Raw genomic sequence first — 18,128 nt, forward strand, 5'->3', positions numbered from 1 at the left:
AAACTGCCATTCTCTGGAGCATTTTCTCAATCTGTTGAGGTTTTGCTTCCCACGAATTGCTATCAGATTGGCTCAAATAAACCCATAAAAACTGTCGATAGGTTTGGACATTTCTTACATCGACAATTCTAAACACAAGAAGCTAGAGTTTTACACAACATACAGTCGTCTAAGCTTAAAGTGCTGAAAACTTCTGCAAAGTTCTGGCCCGTGAAACACAAGCAGCAGCTGCATGTCAGGGCTCATGAGGAGGCTCTTCAAAAGAAGGCAGCCCTGTCCTGGGACCAGGGTTTGCACCTCCAAGTAAAATCTGGGGACAAGGTGGGTAGAGACAGGCAGAGTGTTGAAGAAACTCAAACATAATGGTGTCAAATTTTCTCACGGTCAGACTCAGGTTGTTTCATTTGTTGAGAATAAGAGGGGGCAGGGGTTGAGCCCAAGGCTTGCTGCAAGTGGTGATGGTTTGTAAGAGGCACAGGAAGTTAAGAAGGAACAAGTAAAATGCATTTGCAAGGACAACCAGAAAATGCTAGCAGAGCCAGCCACTCCACTGCCTGAATTCCCCTAGCAAGTGTCTCCCCCTGCTGGAGGAGTGGAGAAGGCTGCTGGCCAGAGGGACGGGGCTGGGGACTCAGGGGCCCCCCTGCACGGAAAGGAGAGACTGGACCAAAGATACTGGCTAATTTTGGTTATCTTTGCATGGCAAGGATATATTTTTTATTTCTGAAACTTAATAACTAGATGCAACAAAAGCAAACAATGAAGGACTTTTACAGGCATGTGGACAACAGCCATTCTGAGAGTGGTTGGAAAAAAAGTAAATTTTCCCCCTTTGGTCTTTATTTCCAAACTTTCATTATGGAGTTAACTTGCTTTTATAATAACAATTTTTTTAATTTAAAAAAATTATTTAGTTATTTTTCAAGTACAGTTTTTTTAATAATAACAATTTTTTAAAACAAGTTGAAACATTTCTAATACCCAGTGCATTGTAATTTTTAGTCTCTAGAGGAACTGAGTTTTTTAAAAAACAAACAGAAAAACCTTTTACATTCCAAAAGCAGATTGCACAATGGCTCCTGTTTTTAAAGTCTTATTTGCTGTGTTAGTTACATCACTCTCTGCTTTGTCCTCTATTTTATCTCATCAACCTTTGATCAGTTCAGACGTTTTCCTTTAACTTAGTTTAAAAAAAAAGAAAGGAAGGAAAACCCACAGACATTGCAGATTTTCACTCGGCAATAATGCCCATCCCAGAGATGAGACTAATGTTGCCCACATCTGAATGCGGACACTTCCTTGATTCCTATGCTATGGAATCAATGCAGAACATGTGGCAGGGCTGCCTCCGTCTTTGCCATGGAAAAGAAAGCGGATGTCAGGTAAACAAGCGTCTGAAATCCAGCGCCCCCCCCCCCCCGCCCCCGACAGTTACTCCAACTATGCCTCCTGCTGCCCTTAGGACTGTCGCTGGTTTCTGACACTGGACACTGAGGAGCCCGGACAGCCAACTTGCTCTACGGAGAAGACAGCTCCACAGGGAAGGAGGCACAGCGGAGCCTCCTGCGGAATAAGCTCAGTAATGTCGGCTACTACTGTTATCAAAGGAATCCAGAAGAGGATGAGGCCACCGTGCGCAGAGGCAGTTACAAAGTTTCGGGGAAGAGGCAGGTCTTAAGCTTGATCTGGAAGGCTGAAGATTTTTCTGATGGGTGGAGAGGTGGGGTCAGTGCCAGCGTTGACAAGCTCTCCCCTTCTGTGCAGGCCAGCCCTCCCCCACGCGTGTGCTCCTCATACCTCCATCAGATGCCGAGTCATCACACTAAGAATCATCGGTTGACCAGACCACCCACCCATCAATCCACAAGATTTCATTTCTACACCACCAGAGCCTAGACAAATTTTACTACAAGACATGCAATAATGTTGAATTAATTTCAGGAATCCATAGAAAAGGTACAGCCTACTCTTCAGATCAGCAAACTAGGCTTATGTGTCTGTTGTAAAGAAATGCTTAAGTGTCAGCATTATAAATTGTGCACAACGATGTCTACTACAGCCTGGCTTGTTATGGGGAGGTGGGGTGAGGAAGAAGCAAACAGGATGTCCACCCACTGGTCAACAGTAAACACAATTAAGATGCCTCCATACTGTGCGGAGGTTAAAATATACACAACAGACGCTTATGTATTAACACGAAACAATCTCCAAAATAAATTGTTATACAGGGGGGAAAAGATTGGAGAACACACATTACCTGATCTCATTTGTATAAAGCAAAAATTTTGAATGCTCAAAATTGCACAAAACCTAAAGATTTCTCTGGATATGTATATTATACATATGATATGTATGCATTCTCAGCTCAACACTGCCTGAAACTTGGTAAGCATTCAATAAATATTTGCTGAACGAACAAAGACATATGGACATAAATCCAAAAGGATTAGAAAATTGATCTTCTTTTCATGCTAAATATTCCTGTACTGTTCGAACTTTAAGAGACTGTACTAATAATAATGTTTCTTGTCTAAGGAAAATGAATTGGAAATAACTCTTAAAAAAAAAAAAAAAAGCTGCAGGACTTGGAGAGACCAAAAAGGGGCCACGGCACCAACTCTGCATGTCTTCTGCAGGTGACTGATTTCATCGTCTTGAGCAGTTAGGGCTCTTACCCAGCAACTCAATACTCACTTAACCTCCCCAATATAAAGACCGGTGGGGAAGTTCCCGGTTTTAAATGGTTCCCGAAAACCAGTTCAGGTAAAGCCATGCCCTTTCAGACCTGACTCTTCAGGGGGTAGGGCTGTGGCGCACCGCCTCCCCAGCGAACCCCCAGGAGCGGAGTGAGGACGCAGGTGAGCAGGTGGACTCGGGAAGCCCTCCGGGTAGTGTGCCCACACCGCACGGTGGGGTGGGGGGAGGAAACTTACTTTCCTACTGGCCCCTTCTCTAGCTGTCATCTGCCGCTCCTGCTCAGGCATCTTCTCCCGGAGAAACCAATTTCTTCTGTGATCCACTCCGCAGCCCAAAGGTCACCTGGTTAGTGAAAAGGCAGCGCGGTGTTAAAATCCAGAAAGACGAGGTGCGGGGTGTGGACGGCATCTTTTCTGTTCGGCTCTAACCCGAGGCGGGGCCTGGGAACCCGCCCTTGCATTTCGGACAAGGGGATCGGCTGCCCTCTCCCTACCGATTAATTCAAAGTTGCGTGTCATCGTACCCCTGGCCGTTGGGCACTCAGGCAAAAGAGCGAGACCGGAGGGTGGGCCTCAGACCCTCACCCACAACCACACCGGGAGGCCGGCCTGCTGATGCCTCGGGCGAGCCGGGACCCCTAAAGGAGCCCATCCTCCCTCCCGCATCTCCGCTACCTCGAGTCGCTGCGCGTCGGACCCGGTCTTCAGCTCCGGCGTGTGCTGGGGAGGGAAGGGGGGCGGGCGAGCCTCGCGGACCGGGGCCAGAGCTGTCGATCCCAAGGCTTGCCCACCGCGGCACCGGGAAGTGCGGTGTAGCGGGCGCCCGCGCGGGGTCCGCGCTCCCACTCCGCGCTTGACTCCGGGGAACCGCGGTCCTCACACGCCGCAGCCACCTCCGGTGTGAACTCAGTGCCTGGAAAATCGATGCGAGACATGCAAGGACCTCCCATTGGTCTCCAACGGGTGGCAGGCTCTGAGCCAGGGGCCGGGTCCCCAGAGCCAGGGGTTCCAGTGGGGGAGGAGGACCAAGGGCGGGAGAACCAGCCTTCCATCACCGGCCACGCCCCCTCCATCTCGCCTCCCGCTACAGCCCCGCCCACGGTCCGAGCAACCGGAGTGTTACACGCCAAAACGTTGGCCACACCCCTAGGGATTCTACTGGCTGAAAGGCCGTGGGAAGCTGCAATCATAAACCAATTAAAACGTAGAATCGGCCCTTTGAAGGCGGGGAAACAGCGCACGCTTCTTCAGTAGCCAATAGAAAAGAGAAATAGCAAAACGCTTCCTGAATCCAAGGGTCGACTAAAGATGGCGGCCGCCGCAAGGGGTTGGTGCGATTTACTCAGGTGAGCAGTTGGTGGTGTGGGCTCGCAGGTTTCTGTTTTGCGGGGGTACTTGTCCGTCTGCGCAATTGAAGTTTGCGGGGAAGCACTTTCCTTGTCACGAATGTACCTTATTTTCTTAAGGCCAGTGAGCGCTTCGTGGTAGACCGGAGCCGGCTGGGTTAAAGACTCAGTTTACTGCCTTTTCTTCGTCTGCCCCATTGCTGGCTGAAGGATTGAGTTGCCCTCCCTTTTTCAACTTTTTCCTTCTCTTGTTTGCACTCCATTTATCTATTAAATTATTCCTATCTGTTTCTCATTTTCCAATCAGTCGTGTCTGTCTTTTGGTAAAGAAAAGGGATCTTCCTTCTCACGAGTTAGTTTCTCTTTCACGTTAACGTAAATTACTTAAATACAACGTTTTTGTTGAATCCCCTGCTTCTTGGTCGTCCACTGATCTTTGTTTATGGTTAATGTAAGAATAGTTATATAAAATGTTACTACATTTATCTCTATTACATAAGTAATAAGTGGTTTCTTGCAGAAAAATTAGAAAATGAGCAGAAATGAAAATTTGCCAGGAATGCTGCCCTCGGAGATAATGACTGTTAACGTTTGGAAAACTCCTAGACTTTTTTCCCCACATTTGTTGTTGAACTAGTGCGGTATTTTATTTGTCTTGCCCTACACCAATAAAACTAGAAAACCTAGTCTATTCTACTTAACCAGTCCTTTTAACACCTACCATATGGGGTGGGCAAAAGGAGGTTTACGGTTGTGCAAATGAAAAATAATGCAGTAATTACTACCTAATAGTATAAGAAGAAATTGTTTTACGTGCTCACACCTATGAACCTACTTTTGCCCCGCCCTTTTAGTTCAAGTTGAAATTTTGTAATTCACAGAATAGCATCCTGAATAGCAGTATTTACATATTCTCTCCAAAATTCAGGTATTGCTCATTTTTGTCCCTTGTACTTCAAATTCTGTAATGATTTTTTAAAACATTTTGAACAGGAAAGTCTGTTTTCAGAGCCTTCATGTTCTTCCCTGTCATTTGAAATATCCCTAACTCGATGCTTTGCACATAGTGATGGCTGAATAAATGTTTGCTGAGCGAATGACTCGCTTTTTGAATTTGGTATAATATCACAGAAAAATATCCCTAACTCTCTGAAAAGGCTGTTGGAATATTCTCCCTTTCCTATATACCCGAGACTGTATTTTCTTTATACACTTCAATAAAACAACGTATCAGGTTGAATGCAGAAGCAGATCCAAGAAGCCACTGTCTTCTGTTAAGCCAGACATCAAAGAGATTTGTAAAACTTAAACAGTGACATCCTTACTCAGTTTTCTTTTTTGGTTTGGAAAAATACAAGGTTCTTTAAAATAAAAATGTTAACAAGTAATGGATTTGTCATTTTTAAATGAATTCATATGTGTTTGTAATTTATCAGCTTTCATTCCTAATATGCTAAATATTGCTAGATAAAATCACTGTAAGTCAGTGGTTCTCAGTGGGGGCGGTTTTGTCCCTGAGGGTCATTTACCAGTGTCTGAAGGTGATTTTGATTGGCACGGTGTCACCAGCATCCGGGGGATCAAGGCCTGGGATATGGCTAAACATCCCCTACTGCTTAGGACAGCCTCCACAACAAAGAATTATCTGGTTCAAAATGTCTACAGTGTCAGAATTGGGAAAACCTGATGTTAAACAAGAGCTATATGGGGCCCTCGGTAATTTTTAAGAATACAGAGTTATCCTGAGTCCAAATCATTTTAACAAGTGAAATACCTCTTCAAGTAAAGGGCTTGATCACAATAAGGAAATGCCACATGAGCAATTTATTTCAAAACTGAATATCAGGAAGGTACTTATTTTCCAAAGAAGTTGTGTGTTCTCTGCGTATGACAATGAAAACTACAGAACTACACGATACATGCCCACATTTGCTTGGGTCATTCGGCAGCCCAAGCCCCATCTCCTGTATGGTGCTGCGTACAGACTCAGGGCCTGCATATCTGTTCCCCACCAGCCTGCCTCTTCTCCCCTGAAACACACTCTGACTCTGTATTTCCCCTGACTTTTTACTATTTAAGTTTTAGTATTTTATTGTTTTTGTGACTTGGTAGCCCCTCAAATCCTTCATAAAGGGTAGGCATGGTATTACAAACACTAAAAGATTACGAGAAATTATTTCAACGTCATTTAAGTGACATCTGAAGAGGAAATAAAATTTTGCGTTCAGTCGACACATACTTGTGCCCAGATTATGGGATGTGGCGGTGAGCAAGGCTGGGTCCTTGGCTTTGCGAAGCCTCGGCCGACCTGGCAGTAATAGTGGACCTTTCAGTAGGAGTGCAGGAGTGAGCTTCCTGCCTGCATGAGGGGGGACATCAGTGGGCTTCTGGCAACTCATTCAGAGGCAAATGAGGGGAGGCAGTGATTTTAGGGTCATGTAAACAGATGAAATGCAAACCTCAGAACAGAAATGGAGAAATTTAAATTCCATTCCTCTCACCTCAAAAATTGTTCCCCTTATTGTGAAGTGAGAGAATAAAAATGATGTACTGTTTCCCCAAACTTTAACTAATGGAATATTAGTCATTCAAGAAGACATTTTGGGCGGTTACTATTGTCACTTTGATGCTCAGGTGCTATTACTAATGTCTTGTTGAGATTAATAATTAAATTTATTTTAATCCTGTAATGCATATGCTGAATTAGGGGAAAGGTACCTCAGCCTTGATTTTCACTGCTGATTAGGAAGGAAAATGCATCAAATTGCTAACATTACGGTGGAGATTGGGATTCAAGGGGACTTACACTTTATCACTGGATATTTTGTCACATTAGAATTTTAATAATTGAGTGTTTCGCTAGCAGACTTGCAAGCTATAAAAATTTTCTCTTACTAATATATAATATGTAAAGGGGATATGTACTTTCCAGTCCTGTTTTTGTTTAACGGGCATTATATCATTATATCAAGTTTCATCTTTCCCTCTTGTTTCAGGTTTTTTTACTCATTATTCTTCCCTGGGCTAATCGTATGTGGAACTTTATGCTTGTGTTTGATCTTTATACTTTGGAGAGTCAGAGTCATGCTACAGAGAAAGAAAACCTCAGCACCAACTGGCCAAAAAGTGGTGATTGCCTTCTTCCATCCGTACTGCAATGCTGGTGGAGGGGGAGAGAGAGTCCTGTGGTGCGCGCTGAGGGCCCTGCAGAAAAAGTAGGTATGCATCTGTCTAGCTGATTTGTCATATTGTGACCACCTTTCAAAAAACCGTCACCCAGAATCATCTTCCTCTAACACCGCATTCATGGCCATAAGGAATTCACTTTTTAACCAAACAGAAAGTGTGGGGGAGGACTTTGGTCAGTGGCGGCACACCCGAAATGATCTTTACGAAGCATCTGTTTGATTCTAGTTCTGACAGCATTATCGGTTGGATAGTTTTCAGAACGTTGCCATCTTCGAATAGGGTGTTACATACATATCGTTTCATGTTTTAGGCTTTTTTCCCTCATACCCATCCCTAAAATACTTTTCCCTCTTAGAATTTAGATTCTCTTTTAGAAAAAGAAAAGGCACAGTCAGTGAAAGTTCCATTTATTGTTTTATCATATGAGAAAAACCATTGTCCATCCATCCCTGGCTATTCTGCTCCCAGGCAGGCGCCCTTCATTTAGTTCCAAACCTTCACCGGTAATTCCAGTGCCTCTACTGTTCTGGGTCGCTGGGTCGTCTTGGCTTACAGCCACCACCCTGTACTTCCTCTCCCGTCTTCCATCTTCTGTAAGTGCCTAAATCCACAGAGTTTTCTTAAATCCCAGCTTCATTCCCACCTCCTTGAAGCCCTCTGCACCTTGATCTGCACTGTGCTCATAACTCTGCGGAGTGCCTTTGTGCTCTCTGACGAGATTGGCTGCGTCTTGAGGGCAGTGGCAATGCTTTAGATCTGCACATGCGCTCCCCAGCAACCCCTGTCATTCCTAACCCGTCGACAAGAAAAAGAACCCAGACAGTGAGAATGACCCAGAAGGTGCTTTCTCATGTTGCTTGTGCAGCATTTTGTTTCCCACCCTCCCCCCTTCGTGTGCCCGCTGCTCCAGCAAAGCGAAGTGAGCCTCACGTGTTCTCCAGATTCCTTGCCTTTCCATATAGTGTTCCCCCTTTTTTTCAAATAATTTTTTCTCTTCAGTTAATTTCTACAAGTCTTTCCTGACTCAGCATAAGCTACAGTATGCTTTTCACTGGACCTGGAAGTATTTTGGGGGGCCCACTCGGTTTCAGGTAAAAGGAGTTGAAAGTAAATGGGGACAAGACAGACCAAGTCCCTGTTGCAGACCTTGGGTTTTATTGGCGAGAGACAAGATAATAAGCAAAGGAAGAAAGTATCAAATGGTGAGGGGTGCTGTGAGGGGAGAAATTAAAATAGGATAATACAATAATAAAAGATCCTCGGGTGAGGATACTTTTAAAAGGTCATATGCTGTCTTGAGGATGGTCACCCTTTAGAAGGTGACGTCTGAAAAGAGGCGTTTCAAAAAGGCATTGACCTCGATATACAGACACAGTGGACAGGGGTTGTGTAGGGAAAGATAGGCCTTTTAGTAAATAAGATGCAGGCAGGACTGAAAACCCACCATGACCTGCTCAGTGAGGGATTTATGAACAGATCAGATCACCTTTTTCATCCCCAGAGTTTTGAGCAAAGAGATGATATTCTGATTATCTCTTGCTGCATAACAAACCACTTCAACATTTAATGCCTTCAGAATTTATTGTTATTTCTCATAGTGATGGGGGCTGATGAGCCCTATTTGGAATCCCTCGTACTCCTGTTACAGTCACAACAAATGGCAGCTGGGTCAAGAGGACTGGGAATGGCTGGGGGCGGGCGGGCATCCCTGTTACTTGGCAGCCTCTCCAGGTGACCACCTTGGGCTTGCACACACCATGGCAGTCTCAGGATAGTTGGGCTTCTTATGTGACAGCTGACTGCCCTAGAGTGAAACAGAAGCTGCATGGCCTGCTCCAGAAACCGGAGCAGTTTGGCCATATTTTGTTGGTAAAAGCAGTCACAGAGCCCACTGTTGCTCCAAGGGAGGGGACCTACAGCCTACCTCCTAATGGGAATAGTGTCAAACACTTTGTGGCCGTCGTTAAGCTACCAGAAATGACATTCCTTTTCACATTTTAAAAGGGTCATTCTGGATGCCGGGAGGGGGCTAGGGAGGAGCAGCTAGGTGCCCATCCTTTAGGCTTCCCCAGAATTGTGCGGCTCTTTATCAACACGTACCACGCAGTTGTGCGGTTGTGTATCTTTTCTCGACTGGATGGAGCTCCTTGAGGATAAGGACTCTCATCCTTGAATCCCCAGACTCCAGTAGCTCATAACTAGATATTTAATGTTTTATGACTTAAAAAAATTATGAACACAACAAGAGGCAGGCCGAAGCATTAGAAAGTCGCCAGAGTATACTTTACATATTTGCATTATAATTATGTATCTTACTGCAATGCAGGCACAAGGTCTGGCTTTTAAAACCCTCTTGCATTTCTCAGATAACACTGGGAAGTGCTTTAGCATCTACAGTCCTATGCAAAGGTATCTTTAGTGAATTTTCATTCGTGTTGAGAGTATTTTATTAATGTTTTGTTACCATTTTATACTGAGAAAGTTGTCAAAGTTTTTTAATTCTTGAAGATGTAAACGTCTCATTTATAAATTGGCAGCTTTTGTTTGTGTCTGGGAAACACTTAGTGGAGGAGGCAGCAAAACACTCAAAGTCTCACTTGAAAGATTAACGTTCTGCGTGTTGGCTGGAGAGAAGGTGATCGGTAGTTCCAATGCGATGAACGAAAAACAGTGGGAAACATTTGTTTCAGTCTGAAAATAAACTTCAAAGATTGTGAGGAAAAAACTGTCTACAACTTCTGGCTTGATTTTAACCTAAACTAGTGAATTTCTTAACTCTTCTGTCTTAGGTACCCTACAGCGGTTTATGTCATTTATACCGGTGATGTTAACGTCAGCGGTGAGCAGATACTAGAAGGTGCTTTCAGAAGATTTAACATCAGATTAACTCACCCGGTGACGTTTGTTTTCTTGAGGAAACGCTACCTGGTGGAAGACTCACTCTACCCTCACTTCACACTGCTGCTCCAGAGTCTGGGGTCCCTTGTGCTCGGCTGGGAAGCGCTGATGCAGTGCGTTCCCGACGTTTACATCGATTCAATGGGCTACGCTTTCACGCTGCCTCTGTTTAAGTATTTAGGCGGTTGCCGAGTTGGAAGCTATGTGCATTACCCCACGATCAGCACTGACATGCTCTCTGTGGTGAGGAGCCGCAACGTTGGGTTTAATAATGCGGCCTTCATCACCAGGAACCCTGTGCTCAGCACCGGGAAGCTCCTGTACTACTATTTCTTTGCTTTTATTTACGGGCTCGTGGGTTCTTGCAGTGATGTGGTCATGGTCAATTCTTCTTGGACGCTAAACCACATCCTCTTGCTGTGGAAAGTCGGGCATTGCACCAACACTGTGTACCCACCTTGTGACGTGCAGACATTTCTGGACATTCCCTTGCGGGAGAAAAAGACAACCCCGGGGCATTTACTGGTGTCCGTTGGCCAGTTCAGGCCTGAAAAGAACCATCCTTTGCAGATCAGGGCCTTCGCTAAATTGTTGAAGAGGAAGAAGGCTGAGTCCCTTCCTTCACTCAAACTTGTCCTCATCGGAGGTTGCCGGAACCAGGATGATGAACTTAGGGTAAGCCAACTGAGAAGGCTCTGTGAGGAGCTGGGTGTTCAAGAAGATGTGGAATTTAAAATAAACATTCCGTTTGATGAGCTCAAGAATTACCTGTCTGAAGGAACGATCGGTCTGCATACCATGTGGAACGAGCATTTTGGGATTGGTGAGTCTGTCCTTCAGCATGCTTGGATAAAGCGATAACATTCTGGCAGTTTTTCTGTTTTACGGATAAACTCAGACAGAGGTTTAGAACATGCCCAAGTCCAGTCACACAGTAAAGAGGTAGAGGCCACCTTCCAACGCAGGCGGCCCCTGCTCTTAGCCGTCATAGTCCTCTCCCCGCCTGCCCCCATCTACGGCTGGGACAGGTTCCTAGGCCCTGCTCGTCCTGCTGAGGGACCCAGTCCGACTCTCTGAGTGAGGCCCAGGTCTGGGTGTCTTGGTACAGCTTCCGTGATTCTGTTTGCACCAGAAGCTGAGAACTACTGACTTCAGGTGGCCTTCTCCCCGAACTTCTTTGCTGTGTTCATTAATTCTGTTCTCGGTTTTGGAATGGCCTCCCCTTTTCTTCCTGCCAGATCCCATTATGAGTGTTCAGCTTCAGTCTCCTTGCCCTTTAATGTAGCCTTGTTTGTCCCAGCACTAATTGCTCTCTCCTCGGACTTCCCGTTATGCACACATTTTCGGTGTAAAATCAAGTACTGTTTTGTGTCTAATTTGGTTCAGCTTGTCACAAGTGCCTACTTGTGCCTCACACTGTGAGGTGTTGGGGCAATACAAGAACAAAAGCGAAGCCTCCTACGCTGAGGCTACCATTTCTCTTGTACTCTTCTCTGCCCCTAGTCAGTAGCGCAGCCCTACGCTCAGACGTACAGGGAGAACTTGACAGCAGACTTTCTGCACGGAGGCTGACTTCCCGAGTGTGTGGAGCACGTACCACGCCGGGCGCTGGGCTGGTGCCGGGAATGCCTGACAAGTAGGAAGTGTCCTTGGCGTCAGCTGTGGCTCACAGCTGTGAGCAGTGCAGACGAGGTGGCCCCTGGCTGTGCAGGGCGCTGTGGAAGCACAGAGAGGAACACCTGGCACAGACTCGTGGGGTCCGGGAACAGTGGCCTGGGAAATGATGTGACACTCAACCTGGGACCTCAGCAGCAGTTAGAAGTTAGCCATGCAGAAGAGGGGAGGGCCGCCAGCAAAGGGCAGGCACACCACAGTGACGACAGGCATCAGAAAAGGAGCACCGACAGGCATGTTCAAGGACCGCAGTTCAGTGCAGCTAGAGTGACGGAGGAACAGCGAGACGGTGGAGAAGTGACCTGCAGCCAGCTCATGTGGCCATGTTAATCCAGTGGGACGAGATGCAGAGATTTTAAGTGTTGGATTTGAAAGCTTTCCATTTCCTAAACGTCACTGTGGCTGCAATACAGAGGATGGACTGGTGAGGAGCAGGAAGGGCAAGGCGAGAAAGGCAGGAAGATGGGGGCCGCTGAGCAGCCTGGATGGCGGGCTCCGGCACTCCAAGCACGGCAGCGAAGTGCTGAAGAAGGGTCGAACAGGATTGGTGCCTGACGCGCCGTTTTAAATGACGGACGAAGGGCAGTCAGAAACAACTGCCTCGGGTTTTACTTCGGACAGTTGTGTGAATGGTGCGTCCACCTAGAGAGGGAGCCCGGAGAGAGGCAGTTGGGGCACCAGGTTCGAGCATGTAGGGTGTGCGCTGGCTGAGGGGCCTGTGCATCCAGCGGGCATTCATTTATATGAGTCTGCAGTACGGGAGAGGGACCTGATCTGGGAACGCACGCTGAGGAGCAGCTGTCATCCAGGTAGTTACTGCAGCCCCCTTGGATGCGGATAAGATTGCCTACAGCCCACGGTACAAACCTCTGAGAACGGTAGCATCTCAGAGGCGGGCAGAGGAGGGGGCCGGCAGAGGAGAAGGGAAGAAATGGAGGAGGAACGCAGCACAGTGCAGTGTCCTGGGAGCCAAGGGAAGAGAGAGTCTGCGGAGGACGGGAAAGGGCAGTGAGTCCCTGTGCTTCCGAGACGCTGGGCCAGAGGAAGAGGGCACCGGCGCCCCGGGCAAGGGTGGTTTGGTGGGGGCGTAGGAGCAAGAGTTGGACTGTGGTGGGTTGAGCGTTGAGTGCAGGTGAGCCGGTGGGGTTTGTGCAGACCATGCTTTTCATAAGTTCAAGTGCAAGGGAGGTGAAAGAAGAGACAGTAGCAGGGGAGGACTTAGAGCCTGGAGAGAGAGTGAGGGTGTTAGTGCACACACGCTTTTTTTTTGTTATCGTCACTTTACGAGGCCACTAGGGAGGGAGAGGTGGAAAATCCTGGAGGGAGGCGGTGAACTGATGGATTGAGGTCTCGGAGGGATGAAGGAATGGAGTCCAGCCTCGAACAGATTATTGTGGTACAATCCCTAGTTTTCAAATAAGAACTCAAATGCCACAACAGCGGAAAAGTCCACTCCCCAGATTCCCCCCGTGTTGAAGAGACAATGCTAATTAAATTTCTCATAAGTCTCTTAAAATTTTTAGAGATTTCTGCTCATTCCTGTTCTTTTTGAACATGTCCAAAACTTAAAGACTGCGTGGTTTTGTCTCTTCCCAGGTGTGGTGGAGTGCATGGCAGCGGGCACCGTTATCCTTGCGCACAACTCGGGGGGCCCGAAGCTTGACATTGTCGTCCCTCACGGAGGGGAAGTCACTGGGTTTCTGGCAGACAGCGAGGAAGACTATGCTGAGACCATGGCTCACATCCTCTCCATGTCCGAGGAAAAGCGGCTCCGGATCAGGAGCAATGCCCGCGCCTCTGTGAACAGGTTCTCCGACCAGGAGTTCGAAGTGGCGTTCCTGTCATCTGTGGAGAAGCTGTTCAAATGACACCGTGCCTGTGCAAGTTAGGTACGGCGTGTAATGGGTGGACACCGTCACGTGCTAACACTTTTCTAAACTCATTCCATGTTATGATAAAGTCAGCCTGAGCATAATGCACTTTAGGTATATAGACAAGGTATTTATTTCAAGGAAAAAAGGCAAAATTACCTAAATGGAAAAGGTAAACTTATATGCTTAAGTGTAAAATTTTAGATTCATGCTTGGTCTCAAAAATCTGAAAAATACAGATCTTAAAGGGATAAAAATGAATACTCTTAATTTTGGTTGAATTCATATTCATATTTTTCAAATCTCACATGTCAAACGACTGTACTCTAGTAACCAGGAAAGAGAATTTCCCTTTAGAAAAAAGGAAATGTTGAAAGAAAAATGGAGGACTGATCATAGATTAGTACTTTAGAGTTGTTCTGACATTTTTGAAACAAAGATTCTGGTACATCTAAATTTTAAAAACTATTGTAGATGACCTCTTTCAGTACAGCTAATGAGTTTCTTAAAAGAAAGAGGAAACTCTAAGCAGGCCCAATCACATTTCGGTGAAAAGGCGAGCCGACTGGGCCAATCTGTGGGTGTGCGCGGTGGCGTCTGGAGCCCAAGGTGCTGCCGGCGAGCGTGTCCGTAACTGGGTGTTGGTCAGTGCAGCTGGCACATTGGTCTGGGCCTCTCATCGTTCCCGAGCATTTCCACCTCGCAGAGGCTGGGAGTCAGCTTTACGTCTCTCCGGAGTCTGAGCAAGAGCATCACAAGCAGCTGCTTTGCTGATGGTGATGGCGTAACGCACAGGTCCAAGTGCACGGCCCCTGTGCGCAGCCTCACGCATCCCAGGACGACAAGGAGCAGCAGTTAAGCTACCATGGCCTGACCCCAGCTTCATCTTCACAAAGCTCCTGTCCTCTGACGTTAAAGCTGTTCCCTCGGCTTCCGAGCCTCATCTGTAGCCTGGATGAGGTAATGCCCGTCCTCACCGCCTTCTCAACTTCTGATGCCACATGGAAAGGAGGTAGAGGTACCTCGAAAATGGTAAAAGTTACTTTAGTAAAAGGTGCCCTACAGTGCATGTCTTCTGTATTCCTGTCTTCAGCACCACGTTGGGACCCCATGGAGAGTCTAGGTTACTGCACCAGTAGCACTGTTAGTTTGTCTGCAGGCCGACTGTTGTCATCAGATTAAAGAGCAGCAAAACTTGAGTCCGGGGTGTTCTGACACAGCAACATAGCTTTGTGTTGGAGATTACTCGGTTTACAAGAGAGAGACTGGTACAGATTGGAGCTGGAAGGAATGCTACAAAGTCCAGTTTTACTTTTAATTTTACAGATAAGAACAGCTGAAAGAATTGAGACTCCTTCAGCATCACAAAGCTGTTTAATGACACAATCGGGATGATAAGCTGGGCTTTCTCATCTCTCACTTAGACTTTGAGGCAGGATTCCACCCAACCCTCTACCCGAAGGAAATGTGGGGCAGAGATAAAGGAACTGAAGCCAAACTTGAGCAGAAGATGCAGTAGGAAGAAAGGGATCTTAAGTTCCATTAAATATTTCTTAGACTTGTTTCCCCAAAATAATTTTTATTTATCACTAAATTGAAAAACATGATTTGCATGTATTTACTTTGATGTTCCTCATGTCGTAGCTATTATTATATATATTTTTTCCTGAATGATGAAACCATGAAAAGTGTCAAAGCCACGTCAGCTACCGCCTGGAGAAATTCTAAGTGTCTGTTCTGGAAGGCGTTGCTTTGACCCTGCAGCCGTGGTGACTCACGCGTCCTTGTCTCCAGTTCCGGTGTGTAGGGATCTGTATCTAGATGCAGCTCAGCTGTGATAGGTACAGGACCACTGTCTGTGTCTACCTGTGATCTAAAGAAGTGATTTCCATTATCTTGGGTACTCTTCCCAGTGCGGTATGTTTCTACCCCTCGAGTAGTCTCCCAATGCTGAGTTATTTATGAGCAAGCTTCCCATGCCAAGAAAAGTTGTTTTTAAAAAAGGGCAAAAAAACCCTTAAGGCAACAAAGTCATCTTGCCCCTTGTACCCAAGACAGATAGGTTGGCAGGTTTCTTAAATATCTTTTTTAAAATAAATATTTCAGACATACAAAATGTTTTTGTGAAGCAGAGCTTTATTTCAATAATTTTCAGGGTATTTTACAAAATTGGAGGCAAAATTATGAGATAGGCTTTCAGAATCCTGTTTAATTATATGTAAATGTCCCCTAGAGCCTAGAGCCCAGAGCTGCGATGTGAATGGACAAAGGAGAACCTGTCTGTGCCGGAGCGGTCAGTGGGCACAGAAACTCCTCCTGTGGGGCAGAGAGCCAGGCTCCCCAAACGTGCCACTGGCGGCGTGTGAGTCATTTGAGCTGAAGGCAGTTGAGACCCTGTGCGGTCACGAGAAACTTTCACCTCTCCCTTCAAGAACTTGAATGTGGGGCCTTGCCCACAATGAGTTATCACCGGAAATAAGTTGAGAACCTCTCCCATGGGGCAGGCGGGGCCAACTTCCAGTCACTGAACATCCGCCCTTAGGTCCAGCGAGTGGCTCTCCTCCCCCTGAAGCCCAGGGTGCCTTACCGCGTCCTTGGCTCAAATGCCACGTCCCCCCACACCCCCTTTCTGTCTCTGAACCTCCCCGGTGTGTGGGGTTCCCGTGCACACATTTGTAATTCAGTCCACCTATTTTTTCTTGTTCCTCTGTCTCGTGTAGATTTAATTGTTAGACCGGCTGGAAGACCCTGGAAGGGTAGAGGAAAGCTGCTTTCTCCCCACGTGTGTCACGCCACGAGAAGTTACGCAAACACCAGAAGCGGTTAGACCCCTGCAGTCTGCCCCACCTCTCCCACTATCCCCCTGCTCCCCATGTTTCCTCTCTCCCCGCCTACATCGAAGGCCTCCTTTGGCTTCGGAGAAGCATCACCTCTAATGCTCTAGCGCTGTGTGCTCACTTGGACTGTGTGTAAAGGTTACAAGACACTTAGAAGGGGAGTTCAGGCTTGACACACCTAGTACCTTCTAAAGAAGGATCCATTCGATAGCTAACATACATAAGGATGCATGATTTTTCTAATCAAATATATTCTAAAAGCGCATGCAGGTCTGCTCAATAGTTTGAAATTAGCAGATGCAGTCAACGCCTAGAAGTAGAGAACAGTAATCAGAACTGTCTCTAGAACATGATTGTGCAAAGTGGATAAGGTGAATTAGGGCTGAAGCGGGTTGAAAAATCTCACAGGTATGTACACGCATCACAATGAATGCTCTCTGATTTACAGCACAGGGCTCAGATCTTGGAGTGCATGATAACCAGGCGTGGGGGCTGTTACCTACAGGAGACTCCAGCCGAGCATCTTGTCACTGGAGCAAACTGAATACGCTTATGCTTAAACATTCATTCCTTTTATTTTCCCTGCACACATCCAAGATTGGACACATCCCTAATACATGCATTCCCCACAGTTAATAAAATTATACCACATGGAAATACTAAGCAGACCTTAAAATAATCTGACCAACCCCTCCTCACCTTTGTTTTCTTGGTTCCACAAGGTACCAATGTGCAATTTTGGTTTTGTTTTTATTAGCAGATATTTCAGGCAGAATTCTACCACTTGGGAATAGAACAACCCTGTCCTCTGTGGCAGCAGGAAAGTCAACAATACTTTGCAGACAGTGTTCAGCGCTGGGGTTGCAACTGTTCAATCAACATAAAAAACAGTCTAGTTTCCTGACAAAGAGCTTACAGTCTCACTGAGGAAACTGTAGCAGCATCTACTCATTCAAGAGACATTTCTGGCACTATGCCAGGCACTATATATAAAAAGACCATTAAAAAGTGTATAACCTAACATTTGACACTATCAAAATCCAATAAAACAATAAAATGATTTCTTGGTGTATAGTTAATGACATGCCTTATTCCTCTCCTCCTTCAAGCCTTACTCCCATGTCAACTTCAGCTTCAAAAAAAAAAATGTCTTCGATATAACTGAAGAAGTTTCAAAATCATGGTTTTATAAAACGGCAGATCCACTATTTTAAATCAATGAGTTTGTATTAGTTTTCTATCACTGTCTTAAGGAATTCCCACAAACTAAGTCAAAACAATGCACATGTATTATCTTATAGAGTCCTGCAGGTCAGAAGCCTAAAGTGGACGTCGCTAGGCTAAGATCAAGGGGTCGGCAGGGCTTTGGGGGAAACCCCTTTCCCCTGCCTTTCCCAGCTCCTAGACGCTGCCTGCTTTCTCTGGCGGGCCTCGGGCAGCCAGCAGCGTCAGGCCGACTCCCTCTCATTCTGCCCTCTCTGATTCTCTCTCCCGCCTTCCTCCCTCCTCCATTGGGCCCACCTGGATCATCCAAGCTAACCCCCGTGTTTGAAGGTCAGCGGAATTCCATGTGCAACATGAGTTCCCCTTTGCATGTAACATCACATGTTCACATTC

General features: G+C 46.3%; 2 protein-coding genes across 6 annotated transcripts in view; one reads left to right on the forward strand and one right to left on the reverse strand.

Annotated features, from left to right (window-relative positions):
* ATP7B (ATPase copper transporting beta) overlaps nucleotides 1-3,717 on the reverse strand; it is a 51,369-nt gene extending 47,652 nt beyond the window's left edge. For both annotated transcript variants that reach the window (XM_053665570.1, XM_037132445.2), the window contains exons 1-2: nucleotides 3,372-3,717; nucleotides 2,934-3,039 (exon numbers count right to left, since the gene is read on the reverse strand). In XM_053665570.1, coding sequence (XP_053521545.1) covers nucleotides 2,934-2,984 — 51 coding nt within the window. In that variant the 5' untranslated portion in view covers nucleotides 2,985-3,039; nucleotides 3,372-3,717. The remainder of the gene's footprint in view (nucleotides 1-2,933; nucleotides 3,040-3,371) is intronic.
* A 248-nt stretch (nucleotides 3,718-3,965) lies between these two features.
* ALG11 (ALG11 alpha-1,2-mannosyltransferase) lies at nucleotides 3,966-18,121 on the forward strand. Of its 4 annotated transcripts, XR_008391669.1 has the most exons (6): nucleotides 3,966-4,042; nucleotides 7,039-7,257; nucleotides 10,021-10,952; nucleotides 13,400-13,692; nucleotides 16,395-16,496; nucleotides 17,272-18,121. XR_008391669.1 is itself a non-coding variant. In XM_037132448.2 (5 exons), exons 1-4 carry the CDS (start codon nucleotides 4,005-4,007, stop codon nucleotides 13,669-13,671), a joined length of 1,461 nt encoding a protein of 486 aa, XP_036988343.2. In that variant the 5' UTR covers nucleotides 3,966-4,004; the 3' UTR covers nucleotides 13,672-13,692; nucleotides 16,395-18,121. The 4 variants fall into 4 exon arrangements, 3 of the variants coding, with proteins under 3 accessions (XP_036988343.2, XP_036988342.2, XP_036988341.2); XM_037132448.2 differs by having other exon boundaries at nucleotides 16,395-18,121; XM_037132447.2 differs by lacking the exons at nucleotides 16,395-16,496; nucleotides 17,272-18,121 and adding an exon at nucleotides 14,381-15,862.
* The last annotated feature ends 7 nt before the right edge of the window (nucleotides 18,122-18,128 follow it).

This window comes from Artibeus jamaicensis, unplaced genomic scaffold, assembly GCF_021234435.1.
Source record: "Artibeus jamaicensis isolate MK-2021 breed Jamaican fruit bat unplaced genomic scaffold, CSHL_Jam_final contig_415, whole genome shotgun sequence".
NCBI lineage: Eukaryota > Metazoa > Chordata > Mammalia > Chiroptera > Phyllostomidae > Artibeus > Artibeus jamaicensis.